This window comes from Antedon mediterranea, chromosome 4 (genome assembly GCF_964355755.1).
Source record: "Antedon mediterranea chromosome 4, ecAntMedi1.1, whole genome shotgun sequence".
Taxonomy (NCBI): Eukaryota; Metazoa; Echinodermata; class Crinoidea; order Comatulida; family Antedonidae; genus Antedon; species Antedon mediterranea.
In genome coordinates this window covers 4,204,933-4,223,301 of record NC_092673.1, presented here as the reverse complement: position 1 = coordinate 4,223,301, position 18,369 = coordinate 4,204,933, and the positions used below count along the sequence as shown (strand labels likewise).

The 18,369-nt window shown below is 33.0% G+C and overlaps 2 protein-coding genes across 3 annotated transcripts; one reads left to right on the top strand and one right to left on the bottom strand.

The window, feature by feature from the left end:
• Nucleotides 1–28: 28 nt before the first annotated feature.
• On the bottom strand, nt 29–2,360 carry LOC140046370 (vesicle transport protein SEC20-like). Its single transcript, XM_072090992.1, has 6 exons — nt 2,220–2,360; nt 1,929–2,021; nt 1,671–1,762; nt 1,368–1,475; nt 889–1,004; nt 29–755 (listed from the first exon to the last, which is right to left on the bottom strand). Exons 1-6 carry the CDS (start codon nt 2,298–2,300, stop codon nt 568–570), a joined length of 678 nt encoding a protein of 225 aa, XP_071947093.1. The 5' UTR covers nt 2,301–2,360; the 3' UTR covers nt 29–567.
• Nucleotides 2,361–2,631: 271 nt separating this feature from the next.
• On the top strand, nt 2,632–15,243 carry LOC140046368 (ectonucleoside triphosphate diphosphohydrolase 4-like). 2 transcript variants are annotated; one of them, XM_072090990.1, is made up of 10 exons: nt 2,632–2,759; nt 3,380–3,753; nt 4,115–4,265; nt 5,146–5,309; nt 5,460–5,590; nt 8,634–8,803; nt 10,215–10,545; nt 10,836–10,918; nt 11,826–11,987; nt 13,223–15,243. In XM_072090990.1, exons 1-10 carry the CDS (start codon nt 2,752–2,754, stop codon nt 13,479–13,481), a joined length of 1,833 nt encoding a protein of 610 aa, XP_071947091.1. In that variant the 5' UTR covers nt 2,632–2,751; the 3' UTR covers nt 13,482–15,243. The 2 variants fall into 2 exon arrangements, with proteins under 2 accessions (XP_071947091.1, XP_071947090.1); XM_072090989.1 differs by having other exon boundaries at nt 5,460–5,617.
• Nucleotides 15,244–18,369: the final 3,126 nt, after the last annotated feature.

Genomic DNA, 18,369 nt, shown 5'->3' with positions numbered 1-18,369 from the left:
TCACTTGAGTTTTGTTAATAGAAATCCATCAATAATCTAAAGTGTTTTTATAACACAATCCAATTGGTACAGAATATAATATACCATGGAGTTGGGTAGCCGAGTGGTTTGGACACTTGACATACAGAGAAAGCCGGGTTCAATTCCCTGTATACTCAGCTGTAAATGAGTACCTAGTTGAAAATGCTATGGAGGACAAGGCACTGGTCAACCTACCACATAATGCTGAGGCTTAGTAAAATGTTCAGAAATGATGGGACTTGCCTAATATACCAGATATAGTGAGTATTGTTTTTGTTCCCACAACTTATTAACTTAGAATAGCTCAATTGTTCTGCCAGTTAACTGTTCCTAAATTAATCACTACAATGTATTTATTGTAGGCTATGTGAATATAGTTTTTTACTGTAGTACATGTATATTTCATGTCTGATATCCTAAAAAATTACTGGAAAACTGGGAGAATGTACTTGGAATCTTTATTATTTGAATTCCATAAATATATTATCGATTTAAATACAATATTTAACAAAAATTAATGCATGATTCTAATATTAAATATTTTTTTCAGAGAAATCGTTTTTGTATAATGTAAACAACTGTTCCAAAGAAAAGCGCCACCGCAAGAAACATGAAAAGTTTGTCCGTGAGTTCTCTTCTGTTATATTTCGTTAAAAAGTTTCCGCTTGTACGAATTCCTCGATTCATTTTTTCAAATTCGTCATGTGCTTTTGATATGCCTTTGGATGATTTATCTGAAATGAAATAATTGAAGAAGGTATGTTAAAAAAAGCATAATGCTTGTGGGAGACATGCCTAAAGACAGATTAAATTTAAACAGACAGATAAAAAAGAAAAGGGAAACAAAAATATCAATGATATGTTTACCTAAAACCTTATTGGTGTTTTCACTCTGTTCAACACTTTGTACCATCATTTTATTTAAAGCCATCAGGTTTTCTGTTATAGTTGACGCTGTCTTTGCACGACTTTCCTTCTTTTTCCTTAAAAATAGAAAATAAATTCTAAATACACCACATAAACAGCTTTCTAACTCTAGTATACTACTTGCCAATTTATTCATAGTTCATTATAATAAACGTCACCTTTGTTTTAGTTCCGGGTCTAAACAGCTTTCTAACTCTAGGATACTACTTGCCAATTTATTCATAGTTCATTATAATAAACATCACCTTTGTTTTAGTTCCGGGTCTAAACAGCTTTCTAACTCTAGGATACTACTTGCCAATTTATTCATAGTTCATTATAATAAACGTCACCTTTGTTTTAGTTCCGGGTCTAAACAGCTTTCTAACTCTAGTATACTACTTGCAAATTTATTCATAGTTCATTATAATAAACGTCACCTTTGTTTTAGTTCCGGGTCTAAACTTCCAGAAAGAAGTTCATCTTTGTCATTTTGGTCAATCTTCATTTTACACGCCAGTCTTGCTTTTTTAATTTCTGTGTGAGTGCTAAAAAAGAGGAAATCAAATGTTATTTAACAATGTGTGTGATATCAACACCCTAATAAACCCTTTACTGTATGTTTTTTAACTGTTGTATGAGGAGAGTGAAGTCTGATGCAGAGGAATTTATAAAATAGGAAGGTGATACGAAGGGTTCAAATTAAAACGAATAAATATTAAAATGAATAATGAAATACTTGCCTGATAATTTGTTTCTTATATTTATCTACAGTATTCTGGTATTGATGTTTCTGGTTTTCGTCATCTTGTTCTTTTGCCAATACATCAAGATCCTTGGAATAAAAATAAAACTGATTTAAAGATAGAAAAATGAAAGGTGACATTCATCCGTGCGTCGGTGGTACATTATACAGAAAAAAAAATACATTTAGGCCTACCCTACTCAGCAGGGAGTTGTACAACTCCCTGCCCTACTGTATGATCAAATAAATGACTCACTTCAACTCTTGTTTTAATAATCTTTAATTCTTCCTTTATTTTCAAATGAACATCCTCAAGCGCATCGATAGTGTTAACATTTTGTCGAATATCCTGTTTGGAAAAAATATCAATGTTATTAAAGACATTCTACCCTATTTAATGAGGCTAGGCCTAGGTAAGTTCGATTTGTCATGCTCGCTTTCAGTGCACAGACGACCTCCTTATTGTAGGATACTAGGCCTAGGCTACTGCTGCTCAGAAATCCAGGCCTAGCAAAATAAATCAAAACTGTACGATCTAAAATATAACCTGTATAAGTGCAGATATTTGCAAATCATGTTTAGCTATTTCTTGAATGAGAACACGTTCTTCTACGCTATTGTTTGTCATTTTATTAGGTAAAAACAGTACTCTTCTTCACTTTATTTTTGACGACGTGTTATTGTTTTATGGAAATTATAAAAATCTCTTGTGTAGAGAGTGCGTGAACAAGTATGTTTGACGCGTTTCTTACAAATGTTAATGGCGCTCTAATTTTTATGACAGAATTCTTTAATATACTTATAGGCATAACATAAATAATAACCTACGAATCAAGACAAGGACGGAAAAATAAGAATTATTAATTTAAATGTTTAATGTAAACATGTTTAGTAGAACGCGTTTATTAATTAAGTAACGCACAATGAAATTGGTAAACACTTCATTGATGACACGGCAAACGAAACCGGCAGTTTTGTCGTCTGGACAAGGCGAAATAATTATGATTTTTGTCAAATAATAAACTGTGTATTTTAACTTTAGTTTAGATTTTAATGAATGAATTATATAATAGTCATTAATGGCTTGGTAAGTAATGATTTTAGAGAATTTACGCATGTTATATTGAACCTTTTTTCTAGGCCTCCTAGCTAGGCTAGGAAAGAAAGAAAGAATACACAATCACACGTCACTGGGCAGGTTCAATGTAGGGGGCGGTATGATGGTTTGCCTACACTACTCAATTTTTGTATTACGAATATACTAAGCCTAGCTAGTAGAATATACTAGAAAGTAACAGCAGAAACTGAATGTGCATACTGGTGTGCCAGGGACATTACTATCATGCATGTGTTATGCGCAATATGAACCATTTTAGCAAGGAAATCTTGGCCCGGGCACAAAATAATCGTGCAAACATTTCCTTGCGCAATATCAAATTGAACATAAAATAATATTAATAAAACGAAACTTAAGTAGGCGCGACTAAGCATAAAAAGGTTTTCACTCCTCGGCAACGTTAGCTCAACTCAATACCAATCAATGCAGCTTCAAGTTTTTGCTGTTTATTTTATCGTCTGTCTTCTTAATATAAAACCATAGGCCTAAGTGGGCCTAAATCGTTTTATTGTATATATTTATAACATTTTATTCTGTTTAAGTTAATAAATTATTATTGCATTATTAATCAATTGTTTATTTTCTTATAGGATTTTAAGCTGTTGCAAAATCCCAGCAATATGGCATCTAAGTTTGCGATACACAAAGTACTGTTATCCTACAATTGTCAAGTTTATTATCGTTGTTTTACTTTTATCGTCAACCATCATCATCTATCATGAGACTCGAAAGGTAGAGCAAGACGCTTCCTATGCAAAATATGTAAAGAAATACGAACAATATGGTGCTACTGATATAAACAATCCAAATTTGTACTTTGGTATTGTGCTAGATGCCGGAAGCAGCGGGACGAGAGTTTTTGTATATTTCTGGCCGCGTCACGACGGCAAACATAATAAATTATTACAAATTCAACAGATGAGAGATAAATATAGGAATCCAGTTGTTAAAAAGATTAAGCCTGGTAAGAAAATGGTGTAATTAATTATTTACAGATAAGCACAAGACAAACTATAGATGATAATTCATTATTAATTACTGCTTTTGGGCTACCAGCATTAATCAAGAAGTCAGGGTCGTAATGAAGCCTTTTAATTTATTAAAAGATACTGCAATTCAGCCAAGTAGGCTGCAGGTAACAGATTATTTACCCATTTACAAAATATCAAGTAGTAAGCCCTCTCTCTCTCTGAATAATGTTTTTGCTGATATATTTTGCCAAGTACTTAACTCGGCTTTCACACTGCAAACTTTATATCAATATTTGTTTTGTGTTATTAATTTGTGCTGTATTCATGCATTTCTGCTATTCTATTTTCCCCCAGGTTTATCGACTTTTAGTGAAAACCCAGAGGATGCTAGTGAATATATAAAACCATTGCTAAAGTTTGCTGGATCTCACATTCCAAAGAATAAACATGCAGAAACGCCACTATACATACTGGCTACGGCGGGAATGAGGATGCTCCCTGAAAGGCAAGTCTAAAACTCTCTACACGATCAAACTAGTTTGACAAAAAAAGTGTGCCCAAATATGGTAGCGGTAAGCTCAAATATGGTAGTGATATGACATCATCATGTCCATATATGCACACATCACATTTTGGTTTGAAAGTGTAAACATGGCTTAAAACCGTGTTCACATGTACTAGAGTATAGAACAAAATTAATTGATTAAAATCAAATCTGAACACCGATCGAACTGAACTGCAATGTACAGTAACTCCAATAGATTGCAATTTAACTCCGATCAATCGAGAAGAAATAGTGTCTCAACCTTGTAAAATTTAAAATTCATTTCACATTCAACACATCAGTCAGGGAATAATTTCACCAGTGTACCATAGCAAAAAGCTATACAAAACGACCTTATTCCCACACATTTCTAAAATTGTGTAGCAAAAAATACAATGCAAAACTATGTTTCAGTTTATAGCAATATTGCTAAACAAAATTTTAAAATGAAATTCTTCCCTGTCAGAATATACAGACTGATAGTATTGTAAGATACTACAGTAATAAAACAAAATACTGATTATGTTTAAAAAACTATAGGATGATTACACCTGTATGTGATACTGATAGCATATATGATGTCGTTTATACAGTAGCTACCAGATCCAGACCAAATAATGAAAGATTTTTATCAGAAATGTTACCAATTTATGACAATAATTCCTCACTTCATATATATAGCTATTTTTTTTTTATCATGAACCTCATTAGCATACTTCTGATAGTTATTATTATCTGCCCGTGGAATTATTTTCATTAATGACAGTGATCCAATAAAGAATGAAAGATTCTATTTGGAGTAAGTTTTATCCTATTTGAATCCTTTGTTTTATAATTTTAGTCAACAGAAAGCAATTCTAGAAGATTTAATTCATGACGTTCCTAAAGATTTTGATTTCTTGTTCTCGGACACCCATTTTGAGGTGATCTCGGGAAAGCAAGAGGGCGTGTATGCTTGGATTGGAATAAATTACGTACTTGGAAGGTTTGACCATGCTGATGACGGTAAGTTTACAATTAACTGGAATTCTACATTTTTTTATTTTTCATAAAATTTTATCTGTGAATCTTAAATAAGTCTTAAATGATTGTACAGTACAACCAAAATTTATTTATTTATAATAAATAAAAATTAACTTTCTGGATTCTTTATAGATGACGCTATTGTTGATGTTGAGATGCCAGCAATTAATGGTGACACCGACCACATGCAACGAAAGCGTACCGTGGGAATCCTAGACATGGGAGGCGGGTCGGCTCAAATTGCTTTTGAAGTCCCGTACATTGTAAGATTTGACCCATCTAATGTCAAGGTGTTTATCAAGTACTGGTATTTTTTCAAAATAAATTATCTGTTTTTAAATCAGAAATATGTATGATGTCGGCTATACATGAAGGACCTTTGCGAGGGATAACTAGTTTATTGTGCTTAGAGATGGTTATCACTGTAGAATACAATATCATTGTAATTACAAAACCATCCGGTTATATGCTATCATTTCTTCTCCCAACACAGAATTATTGCATTTTGCTAGGTAGAAGGGATATGCTAACTAGCTTAATATATCACCCATTTCACTGTTACACCACCTACCTACATTAAAGATTCCCCATTGCCCCAGATTTCTAAACAGATGAATTATTTTAATATTTTGCACTACTATCTATATCTCTATGCATTAGTATGCTAGAATGAGTGAGTATTTTAGTAATTCTAACTTTCTAATCATTTGCTTGCAATTCATTACTTAAGCTCTGCCTACACTATCAAACTTTATGTGACAAAAAAATGTAATATGCCCATATATGGACATGATGATGTCATATCACTACCATAATCAAGCATATCACTACCATATTTGGGCACATCACACTGTTTTTGTCAAACTAGTTTGATAGTGTAGACAGAGCTTAACATATTTCTCCCAATTCAGAAGGATGGCAATTGAGAAATTTATCTTAGCTATTAAAACTTCTGTTCACTTTGTAATTACAAACAATATACTCATCTTTTTAAAATATTAACTCTAGGTATTTTTATATATTTCTTGGACACTAACATTATTATGTACTCTGGAAATTACCTCTATTTTGAATAGTGCTTTCTGATACAATGTATACTAATATGTGGGTGATTATTCACAATTTGCATGTTCAGAAAGCTATGGTAGTATATTACTAACAATGCAATAATGTTTGCACATTTAGAAATTGGTCTAGGTTGTAGATCGTGATGATTTGGCTAAATATTTGTAAAATAAATTGGTGGACATGGGGTATCATTTTTACAAATAAAAATCAAAACGCCAGCTAGTGGCACCTCTTAAAGTATACTAGCATGCAATGTAAATGGACACAATAATAACTTGAGGAATCATTATGTCATGAGGAAATTTCCTGAATTATCGGAATCAAAACGGTACTGGGTTTGGTCTACTAGCATTCCTGGTCCCAAAAGTCGAAGATGAAAAAAGTCAATCCGTGGTGACTAATAGAGTGTGGTCCCAGGACATGACTAGACTTTGGCTTTAGTTGTTGTAATAGTTAGGCTACTATTTATAAAGAAATGTAGGCCTAACAGACTAGCTAGTTATAAACAACATCCGTCAATTTTTGTCTCTACTGCCATTTTTATCAGTAGATCCTTATTTCAGTATTAAGTTTTTGGCTGTAATATGATTTCATATTTTTCTGTTAAAATTTGTAATTAGGTTATATGCATTAATGCATATAACCTCTTGATTCTGTCAGGATCTTTATTTATTTATTTATTTATTTATTTATTCTTTCCTTAGCACTATTTTGTCCGTGAATCTTGGCATCAGTTTCATCTAGCTAAGTCAATTTTTCAGAGTATATTCCTTATGACCAGGAATCGATGTGGTTATGTTTTCACGGTGCGCAATCAATCAATCAATCTACGCGCGATTTAACGAAATCACGTTTGTATTCATATCTTCACAAGCATGAATCACAATTAAACAAAATTTGGTACTCATAAATTTCAGGTCATATTTCATCATATGGCAATACAATTACGTGCGTAGCGCATATAACGCTTGGGTACGCGCGCTTAAAATGTTCAAAATTGTTAAAATTTATTTTCGATGAAATTAGAGTACGTTTCAGGCAATTTTAGGCGTTTAAAAAATTGCCATGAGTGCGCTGATTTTTGCACGCGCACTGCGCGTTAAACGTTAATGCGCACTCTTTTTGCCTGATTTCTGTTTTACAGTCTTTCTTTAATAATATCATCATATGTGATTCACTTTTCAACTCGAAATTGCGTTATACGAGCACGTCAAAAGTGACAGGCTACGCACGTATAAGTTAACAAAATGGTGAAAATATGCTAATTTTTTTAATTAATAGATATCGTCAGAATGCTGGGGAACACCTATTTTTTATTTCATTTTCTTGAAGTGTATGTATCATATGTATGATTTATTATCAAATTAAGAGAACAAAAGTTGATTAAGTCTTCATTAATTGCATATTAAATTTAAAAAAAATAATTTTGACAATCAGACAAATTATGACATTTTCTTAGGCCGAAATAACAAACTTAACATTAACTTTCTTTCTTAAGAAGTTCATATATTAAAGTTAAAAGTATATAGTTTGACAGTGCATCATTTTTTTACATTTTTAAAGATGTCATCATAGTAAAAAATTATAATTCATTGCGGTATGTAATAATCTATTTGCACCAAAGTGGTTACTGCATAGTAAATACACGGAGGAATTTTTCTACAACTTTTAGTCAGTTGTGTATGGCTCGATGGTCTGTGCTCGTGTCTATGGCATTCAAGGTACCGAGATCGAGTCTCACCTTGGGAAACGAAATAAGATTTTTTTTTTATTATCCGTATTGTTTGTTCAAATTTATTTCTTTGTGTATAGATTATACACATGATTTATAATGAAATCTAGATAAAAAGTAACTTATGTCTTTATTATTATGTAACAACAAATGTGGTTTATGACATTATACGCATATGGATCTTTGATCGGATTGTGATACCGGCTATGGTGTTCGCGTTAGCAAGGTCCTATCATATATTATAAATAATTAAAGATTCTGAGAAAATCAATCAATCAATATATCTTTTAAAAATCAATTATCTTTATTTAAATCAATGCATATAACCTATAATTCGTCATAGTGACGAATTAAATCTAGTTTTAAATATAATTTATTCAAACAGCACGTGCCTTAACAAAGCACATTTGTGTATGCTATGCAAAACTGCATTAGTGGAAAAAAAATAATAATTTAAAATACATACATACATACATTACATCTATGTTGTTATATTTGCATTGTAGGAGGAGGATGCCAAATCTCTACTAGCAGAGTTTAGTTTAGGTTGTGATACTCATGAAGCTGAGCATAACTACAGAGTGTACGTCACTACTTTCCTTGGCTTTGGAAGTAATGCTGCAAGATCACGTTATGAAAATATGCTAATTAAATCCATGCTGTCTAGTAATAGAAGGTATGTATGTTGGAAGCACCAACACAATATAGTCTAGCAATTTGGTGATCTGACGTTTTCACATGGTATTTGAGAGCTATCAATTTGTGACGACCGACAACCAACCTAGTCAATCAATGTGTCGTCAGTCGTCGCCCTGGACGCGATATTTTTTTACGCTCAACGAAACTGCCAGCTAGCCAGAATACTGTTTTCTGATTGGATGTTGATGTCACGTGAGATGTTCAAATCACTCACGCATGCAGTTCGCCTCAGAGTAGGTAATTCCCCCTCTCGCAATCTTCGACCGGTTGCGACTCGCACTGCTCTAGGCTAGCAATTTACGTGTTGTAGGAATCGTACATTTCAATGGCTCGCTGCCTGAGAGCACGCTGCCTGAAACAACTACTAGCTCTTTGCACAACAGACAGCCAGAGGAGACAACCAGAGGCTTACAATTTCCCGCATTTTTATCGTGTCGCCATCGTTGAAATTTTTTCGTAACATTTATTGCTCTTTTCTATGTAGGCCTACAATGTTTGAGATAAAATAATTATAAATAAGAGCGGCTAAACCCAAAAAGCGGAAACTTGTGAAGAGTTTCTTGGAACATCGGGCTGGCACGGTCAAAATACACTTTTGTCATCCTTTTATATACTGACAAAAAAGGCTCAATTCCTTTGTGGCAGAATTACAAGCAACAACTCATCTAAATATATATTTATAAGTCACAGGGAAATAGTGTTTGTGATTATTTATTATCATTTTTTTAAAATTTTCAACAAATGATGTTGGACCATAAACAAAAACAAATTTACACCATCCAGACCAACGTTTTATCGCCAATGCGTGATTTCTTTATTATCCACGTTTCGGTATTATCCACAACGATAATTGCTCTTATTTATAATTATTTTATCTCAAACATTGTACATAGAAAAGAGCAATAAATATTACGAAAAAACATTTCAACGATGGCGACACGATAAAAATGCGGGAAATTGTAAGCCTCTGTCTGTTGTGCAAGGAGCTAGTAGTTGAAATGTACCATTCCTACAACACGTAATTGCTAGCCTAAAGAGCAGTGCGAGTCGCAACCGGTCGGAGAGTGCGAGGAGGAATTACCTACTGAGGCGAACTGCATGAGTGAGTGATTTAAACATCTCACGTGACATCAACATCCAATCAGAAAACGGTATTCTGGCTAGCTGGCAGTTTCGTTGAGCGTAAAAAAATATCGCGCCCTGGACCTAGAACCCATCAAAACTGTGCCAAGTTGAGGAGCGAGGACACGCATCCAAATATTTTTCTGCATGCGAACAACGATCTGACATTACGTGGTTTGGTCGTCGGTCGTTGCAAATAAATGTTCAGCCATGTTAAAATTAATCAAGTACAATAGATTTATAAATTTGTTTTTTTTTATTTGCAGTTCTTTGACCTCTCTAGGCCTAAGTCCTGTGTCACCAATACTCGACCCATGCCTGCCTGTTGAAATGCAGACCAGTATTAATTTTAAAAACACAAAATACCACCTAGAAGGAACGGGTGACTTCAGTACATGTCACCAAGTTATTCAACCACTTCTGAATAAGACTGTCCCTTGTCAAAAACAACCCTGCTCTGTAAATGGAGTATTCCAGCCAAATATTAACTTTGCAAATAGTGAGTTCTATGGCTTTTCCGAGTACTGGTATTGTATGGAGGATGTTTTGCGAATTGGAGGACCTTATTCTTACAACGTTTATCGTAAAGCAGCATCTGTAAGTTTGTTTAATGTTTGTTTTTGTTCATTTTACAGACTTATGAAACCAAATCTGCACCTGCTTGCACATCTATTTGTGTTGCGTTGGCGTCATCAGTGTTTCAAAATTTTTAGCATGTGCAAACGTTGAAACATTTTTCTGGTTGTTCTAAATTTTTTTTATTGATTTATATTTATCAGGGCCAGGATATTTCTTGAGCCGCCTATGTGTAGTCTTTATCGTGACGTTCGTTTTAATTCTGTGTTTTTATGTATCGTAATACAGTAATGTTATGTTTTCTCTTGTAGGAATATTGTGCAACAAAATGGTCTTTAATAGAAGAGCATAGAAGAAAAGGCCTTTATACTAAAGCAGATGAATTTAGGTTACGGTAGGTTTTTAAAATTGATTGGAACTGTAATTATAGATAGATACCATATTTATTTAAATAAACACCCCGCTTTGAATAAACGCCTCCCTTGTATAAACGCCTCCCTTGTATAAACGCCTCCCATAGAACATAATTTGGAATAAACGCGCCCCCTGGAATAAACACCCAGGGCGTTTATTTATTTCCTCGAATAAATGCCCCGCCACACGCATAATATACACAATATTATATTACAATACATTTCTATTTGTAGTAGAATTTAATCTACAATTTACAAAGCATTTTGATAAAATTTTGATAACATTTATATATTAATTGTGTTGCATTTTTCATATATATATATATACGTGTTACCATATTACACCCAAAAAAATAAACGCCTCCCTCAAATAAACATCCCTCTAAAAACCCTCCTGAACAATAAAATTTGTTTCGTATCAATTCGCAGTCGTATAATAATAATACTGCTATCGTTTGTCTATTGTATATTTACTTGTTAATGCTATTAATAAGTTATTCAACAACAAACAAGACTTACTCTATATGTGTCTAATATTACAAATTATTTTGATTTTAATGACTGCTTTTGAAACTAGTTTCATGGCATCATAAAACACATCCGTATCTGCAATTAAATTATGTTTAGTTTAATTGATGATATTATAGATAGTTATGAATGAATTGTAGAATAGACAATGTATATTTCCCTCATGTAGTGTGATAGTATGATGAATAATTGTAAATAACACGTTCATTTTTAATTCATTTCCAACATTTTCCCCACTTCAACAATTTAACGTACTGTATTCAGTGTATTAATAAACATTATTTATTGAATCTTTTTAAAACACTATTTTTCTTACTTGGGATTCAGAATTTATGTATATATTTTAATTGTATTTTTTAGTGATCAATGTTTTAAATCGGCATGGATGATGGCAGTATTGCATAGTGGTTTTAAGTTTCCTAAAGAATATAAATATTTGCGTACAGCAAGTCTTATTCACGATAAAGAAGTGCAGTGGACGTTAGGTGCAATTTTATATAGAACAAGGTTTTTACCTCTCAGGTTAGTAGTGCTTCGTTTTACCAGCGTAAATACATTATGTAAATTATTTTATTTATAAATTTATTATCTATTTCACACTAGATTTTATGAAGGTTCTATGTCACTAAAAATATTAAATTACTTGATATATGATTCAAGAAATGAGAAAGAATCATTATCAACATGTAAAAGATGTTTATCTTTGCGGTCATAAGCAATCCCTGTTGTATACAGTATACGATAAGATTTCAATTTTGCAACATCACTATTCGCGTATGCTTAGTTTAGAAGATGTTGTCACCGTACCATGCTTGTATTTGCTTGAGTCTTGTTCCAGGTGATTACCTCGGATTCTGTTATCACAGACATGCACAATTTAACCATTTTTGGTTTTATGGTCATCGTGTAAAAATCAAAATCAGTTTTACAGCGCTGAAACTTGGAAAAATTACGTATGTCCTATTTCGTCGCAAAAAGCTCTTTATTATGTACTGTAGCGAATGACGAATACATATCTAATGTACATGGACATCAAACTACTATTACAACGTTTTTTAAACAATGCATGAATGAAATTTAGCAATAGCCAATGAGATACATTAACATTTAAAAAATAAACCAATGGGGGGGGGGGGGGAATGGAAGGAGTACTGGTGGAAGTTTAGCAAGGGTTTATCCGGATGATTTGGAAAGGTATGTTGCTGGCACTATCACATCAGGTAGATAGATATAACACTCGGAGACTTGGCCCCTGACCTTGACCTAAGCTGTCCACACCGTCTGGGAGACTTGTGATGGCTTCTGTTTCACGACCTCTTGCCAGATCCTCCTATCTTGTGTCGTTTTAGTTGCACTTGTTAGGGATCCTTGGTTTGGTTTCTTGATGTGCAATCTGCCTTCAAGAAACCATATTGTTATTAATTATATATACTGTATGCCTTAATGAGATAATTGAAATTCATGCTTTATAAAAAAAAGTTTTTCATTTTAAAGTTATTATTAATATTATTATCACCTGTTTGTTAAACCTTTAAATATAGTCAACATGTATGTCTAACACATAAGATTTTTTACAAAGAACATATTTAGAGACTGAAAAACAGGAACTTTACAATCATCTGTGCATGTCTAGAAAACCCAGATTGCATTGTGTAGGCTATTGTAGGATAGGGCTATAGTACTGTTAATGCACTTTGCCATTACCAGGGAGTTAATAAATAAATATTTTCAGGATTTTTTTTTTTTTTAAATTTCAGAGAAATCCAACAAGGTTCATTCCAAAAAAATTACCAACCGCCTTGGATCCCTGTTTCAGTAATTTCATACGAATATCTACTTATACTTTGCTTTATCATCGTGTTCACTGCGATACTCCTTTTTATCCGACGATTACGCGGTATGGGCGGAGGACGTGTAACGCTTAAAAGAGTGCCGACAATGGCATACTACATGACGGAAGAGGGACAGCAATATGATGGTTTACGTGAAAGTACCTCGGTGAACCTTGACTTTTGATCTTTGAACTCTGTACCTACTTGATAACTTATTTATGAATTTTCAAACATGCACTATTTGGTAAATTTGGAACTGAACAATATATGAATGATCAATTTTCTTAATGGTTATATTTAAATTTATGAAGTTGAAATAATTATATTTTATGTCAAAGCAGTTAAATTGCATGTTTTCTTAGAAAGTAATCTTCAATTTAGGGTTTTTTAATTTAATAAACTTAATTTTTTTTAAACTTAATATGCCAGGTCCAGCCCAACATTTTAAATTTTAATATATCATAGTTTGTGCATTATATCCTTGTAAACTAAAGGCATCTGTGCTTGTTTCCTAATAATATCCCGTTAACTTCGCAAACGCACACAAATTACTCTTAATTTTAATTACTCCATATTATTGATCAATGGCTGGATCTTGCTTTAAAAAGTGGCCATTTTATTTTATTTCTTTTTAAACTCATGTTATATTATTTGTATCATTTAACGTCATGTAAATAACTAGTGACCAAATCACCTAAGACCACAAACCAGTGCTATACGATGCTGTTAAAAATATGTATATTATGAATTGACTGTATTATATATTAATAATTATGTATGTATTTATTACACTTAGCATGGTATAGATTGAATAGCTTCTATGCCAGTTAGAATCTAAGATATAATCTTATGATTATTTTAATACCAATATGAGTCCGTCATGAGGCTATTTTATGTTTGTCCAAAAGCGATAAATTTGTAAGAGTTTTTATTCTCTGTGTTTGTGCACTGTGTGTATTAGGGGTTAGATCCATCTTGGCCACCTACAATCTAGGCCGCCGGATTAAAAAGCCGTTTTGTATGGCGTGTCACCAACGTCTGTATTGTGAATATACTAAGTGATAGTCCTGTCTAAATATATATTATTTCTACCTAGGTTTTTTCTACATTATTTTATACAGTAGACAAAATTACCCTTCATCAATAAATGCTTGAATCTGTATAAACCCCTAGTTTATCATTATTCATAACCCTTCTCAAATTGTAAATTGAATGCAATTATTTAATTTATTAGAAATATTTTTATAAATGCTTGACCAATAAATCAGTAAAAGAAAAATGTTTAGATTTCTAACGTAATATTTAATAATAAATATAGTATATATCATGTAATCATGTTTGAATTTATTGCAATATATAAGATAATTAATGTGATAGGTCATCTTTTACTGTAGAATCATTTAATTTTTATTCGATAGCGGAGAAAAATAATAGGGAGTCTAGATGGAGGATTATTTTGAAGGGGAATTGTTAGGAATGGGTAACATCTGGAAGGGGTATTAATTTGGAATTTGTTGGGTGTGTTTGTATTAGAATAGATATATTAGTTGAATAGAGTTTGTACTGCCACAAAACATTAATTTGGTACTAAAATTGTACTTATTTCTCCATTATAATAGGGAAGAGTGAAATTATAATTTTTTAATTGTAATTTTACTCTTCCCTGGTTGTACTTAAATGTACTTACTTATTTTTTTATCCACTTCTTTATTTACCTATGTTTTTTTGTCTTATTAGACATGTTGCGTTTTTTCTTGGTGTATAATACTCTTGTATTTATTTGTGTATTTTATTTCTGTGTGTATATGTAATATATATGCCATTACCATTATTCCTGTCTTTCTTTGATTGTTGATCTTTTTATTAATGTTACTGTTAAGAACTACTATTTAAATTATCTTTCTGAAGTTGTCAATTTGAGAGGTAATAAAATTTGAAAAAACTTATTGTGTGTAGTGCATGTATCGTCATTTGTTGTGAATGCAAGTTGAACCTCGACAAATTCATCGCATAAAAAAGGAACATTGACTGTGTGACGATATAGAGGGCGCACTAACAATTTTAACATCGGAGCCATAAATATGGCTCTGTTTAACATCTCTTCTAAAGTCTGTTTTCCTGTCGACGTTATTCGACGCTATCGTTAACAATAATCGGTAATCTTCTACGTAAACATTGAAATGTTAACGATTTACAGGAAAGGTACTCGCTATCGTTATTATTTCAACTTGATCGTTTTCAAACGATCGTCGTTGAACCATAGAGATATTATAGTGAACTAATATCTCTATGGTTGAACTGTTAACGATCAACGACGATATAGCGTCGAATAACGTCGACAGCAAAACAGGCTTTAGCCCTGTCTACACTATCAAACTAGTTTGACAAAAACAGTGTGATATGCCCAAATATGGTAGTGATAAGACATCATCATGTCCATATATGTACTGTATGTGTTCAATCCAAATAATAAGTAGATCATTATAAACGACCACAATATTAAAAAGTAAAATTACTTATATATTTAATTTACCATTGCACGTTTAGATATACTGACAATATACAATATGAATAAAAGAATATACATATCAGTTGCAACATATGCTACATGTATTCAGAAATATTCTGACATTTTACAATAATATAAATACAAATTTCTCAACCAGCATCGTCAATAATGGTACACATTGTGTTTACTACTGTTTTAGTTTCACAGAAACTAAATATTTTCTATTTTTAGATCAATAAATTATTTAAAATATTTCGATATATTGACGTTTGTTAAATTCTATTTTCATACTTAATTACTTATTAAATTTGATAAAATATAGAGTGTACTCGTAGGCGACCGGGTTGTAGTTAAAAAATTCAATATCGTTTTCAGTAAAATATAAATATATTTCCCTGAGCGTATCATTTAAACATTGTGACGTATTCTTACGATATGACGTACGCTATGACGTATTTGTACGGTATGACGTATGCTTACGGTATGACGTATTCTTACGGTATAACATTGAAAACCAATCGTTTTATCACTCGAAGTTGTGTTCTCATGATGCAGCCTAGTTCAGTTACCGTCATGTTTTGTATACACTGTAACAAACAACATTTATTAAAAGGATTATTATTTTTGATAAATACATGAATTTCAATCAATGATAACTTGACTTTACAGTTTACACGCATAATGCCTACAAAATGACCATGATAACTTCGCAAATTGTTGCAGAAATTTGCACAATGCTTATCTCTGTGTACGTGAGATGGTACTTCAAGAGCGTGGTTCCCACTAGCGATGCAACACAAGGACGTAACGCAACGCAAGTGAATTGACCAATCACAAGCGATGGCTTATTCTCTTGTGATTGCTAACTGTCTATAACTTCGTTTGTCATTGGTTAAAACGCATGCGTTGCGTTTACGTCCTTGCGTTACGTTCTAGTTCCCACTAGCGACGCAACACAAGGACGTAACGCAACGCAAGTGAATTGACCAATCACAAGCGATGACTTATTCGCTTGTGATTGCCAACTGTCTATAACTTCGCTTGTCATTGGTTAAAACGCATGCGTTGCGTTTACGTCCTTGCGTTACGTTCTAGTGGGAACCAAGCTTAAAACGTGGTTCCCACTAGCGACGCAACACAAGGACGTAACGCAACGCAAGTGAATTGACCAATCACAAGCGATGACTTATTCGCTTGTGATTGCTAACTGTCTATAACTTCGCTTGTCATTGGTTAAAACGCTTGCGTTGCGTTTACGTCCTTGCGTTACGTCCTAGTGGGAACCAAGCTTTAATGCTATAAAAAAAAGTTTTCAGATGTGTGAAACATACCGTAAAACTATCTTGTATATCTGTGGCCGTCGTTCCCGTTTGAATACAATTTGAAGGCGCATTCCGTAGCTTCAGAAAGAAAAAAAAACATTTAAATTTCAACTAAGCCGTACCAATGGACGGGCACCATCTTATAATGATGTTAATGTTCGGAAATCAAACAGATAGTATACAGTAATATAGTACACATGTCACATGTGCTGCTGTCTCGATATTGCTAATGACATGAGTGACTTAATTGTGACGTATGAAAATAGCCGAGAATTACCGCAGTATTCGGCAGTTTCAAAGTAATTGGTCTAAATAACACATTTTTGGTACACATTTTCCGTTTTACGGCTTAATGGACAAAGGGAATTAAAAGGTGCCCCAACTCGAACGGCGCTAGTATCGGACTTGCAGCTTAGGAGGAGATAGAGGAAAACATTTTGGCTTAATGCTATTATATTAACAAGAAACTGAATGACATAATTCTTACTTGACTTTCCAGTGATTGCAATGAGTTGCCTATACTTCGAGAAGTTTGCGATTGATTGAACCAACTGCTAAATACGTCGTTTGTGTTTTTAACGAAGTTAACCGTTTGTCTGTACGCCGATTCCTGTTGATGAAAAAACCCCAATTATTTTAAAATATTATATACAGTCGTATGCTTAACAGTTTTATTTTATAGTAGAGATCATTTTTTTAAAACTTAAAATAGAATGCACCACATATTCGGAGAATAGTGTTTTTTATTTATTATATGTTGGTAAATTAAAATTATCAGCCAAAATGCTTACCTGTGGTGTTTGATTAAAAGAATCCAAGTCAAACTCACATGGAGGAGGAGCACAGTTCCTCTGTAATGAAATCAAAAATATTTAAGAAACAATGTTTTTTTTATCGACAACGATGCTTGTTGCAGGCGAGCGCGCGTGCCTACCCGTCACGACGACATAAATTCGAGATCGCACATATAAAGATATATAATATATAATTGTATTGTTTCATGTCGAGACATTTTGTTTTAACCCGAATTAAAATCGCTATTTGACTTATCTATTCTTAGTCTAAATCCTAAAAGTGCAGGAATTTCACGTGTCCGCCATTATCTACCACAACAGAGACAAATTAAACCTGTCGTTTGTTGTATAAGAGAATGTATATGGTGGTTGAAGATCTGTAATAATGCCGTATATGGCTCTCCTGTGGTCTAACGGTATGATACTCGCCCTGTAAAGCGAGAGGTC

What these genes read in the sequence shown, in the direction of transcription:
- LOC140046368 (XM_072090989.1), top strand. An exon ending in TGTTAAAAAGATTAAGCCTG is followed by an intron (nt 3,754 to 4,114) that starts GTAAGAAAATGG and finishes ATTTTCCCCCAG; the next exon opens with GTTTATCGACTTTTAGTGAA. An exon ending in ACAAGGTTTTTACCTCTCAG is followed by an intron (nt 11,988 to 13,222) that starts GTTAGTAGTGCT and finishes TTTAAATTTCAG; the next exon opens with AGAAATCCAACAAGGTTCAT.
- LOC140046370 (XM_072090992.1), bottom strand. Translation starts at nt 2,300, where the DNA reads ATGACAAACAATAGCGTAGAAGAACGTGTTCTCATTCAAGAAATAGCT. An exon ending in TTATTAAAACAAGAGTTGAA is followed by an intron (nt 1,763 to 1,928) that starts GTGAGTCATTTA and finishes TTTTATTCCAAG; the next exon opens with GATCTTGATGTATTGGCAAA. An exon ending in TATAAGAAACAAATTATCAG is followed by an intron (nt 1,476 to 1,670) that starts GCAAGTATTTCA and finishes CCTCTTTTTTAG; the next exon opens with CACTCACACAGAAATTAAAA.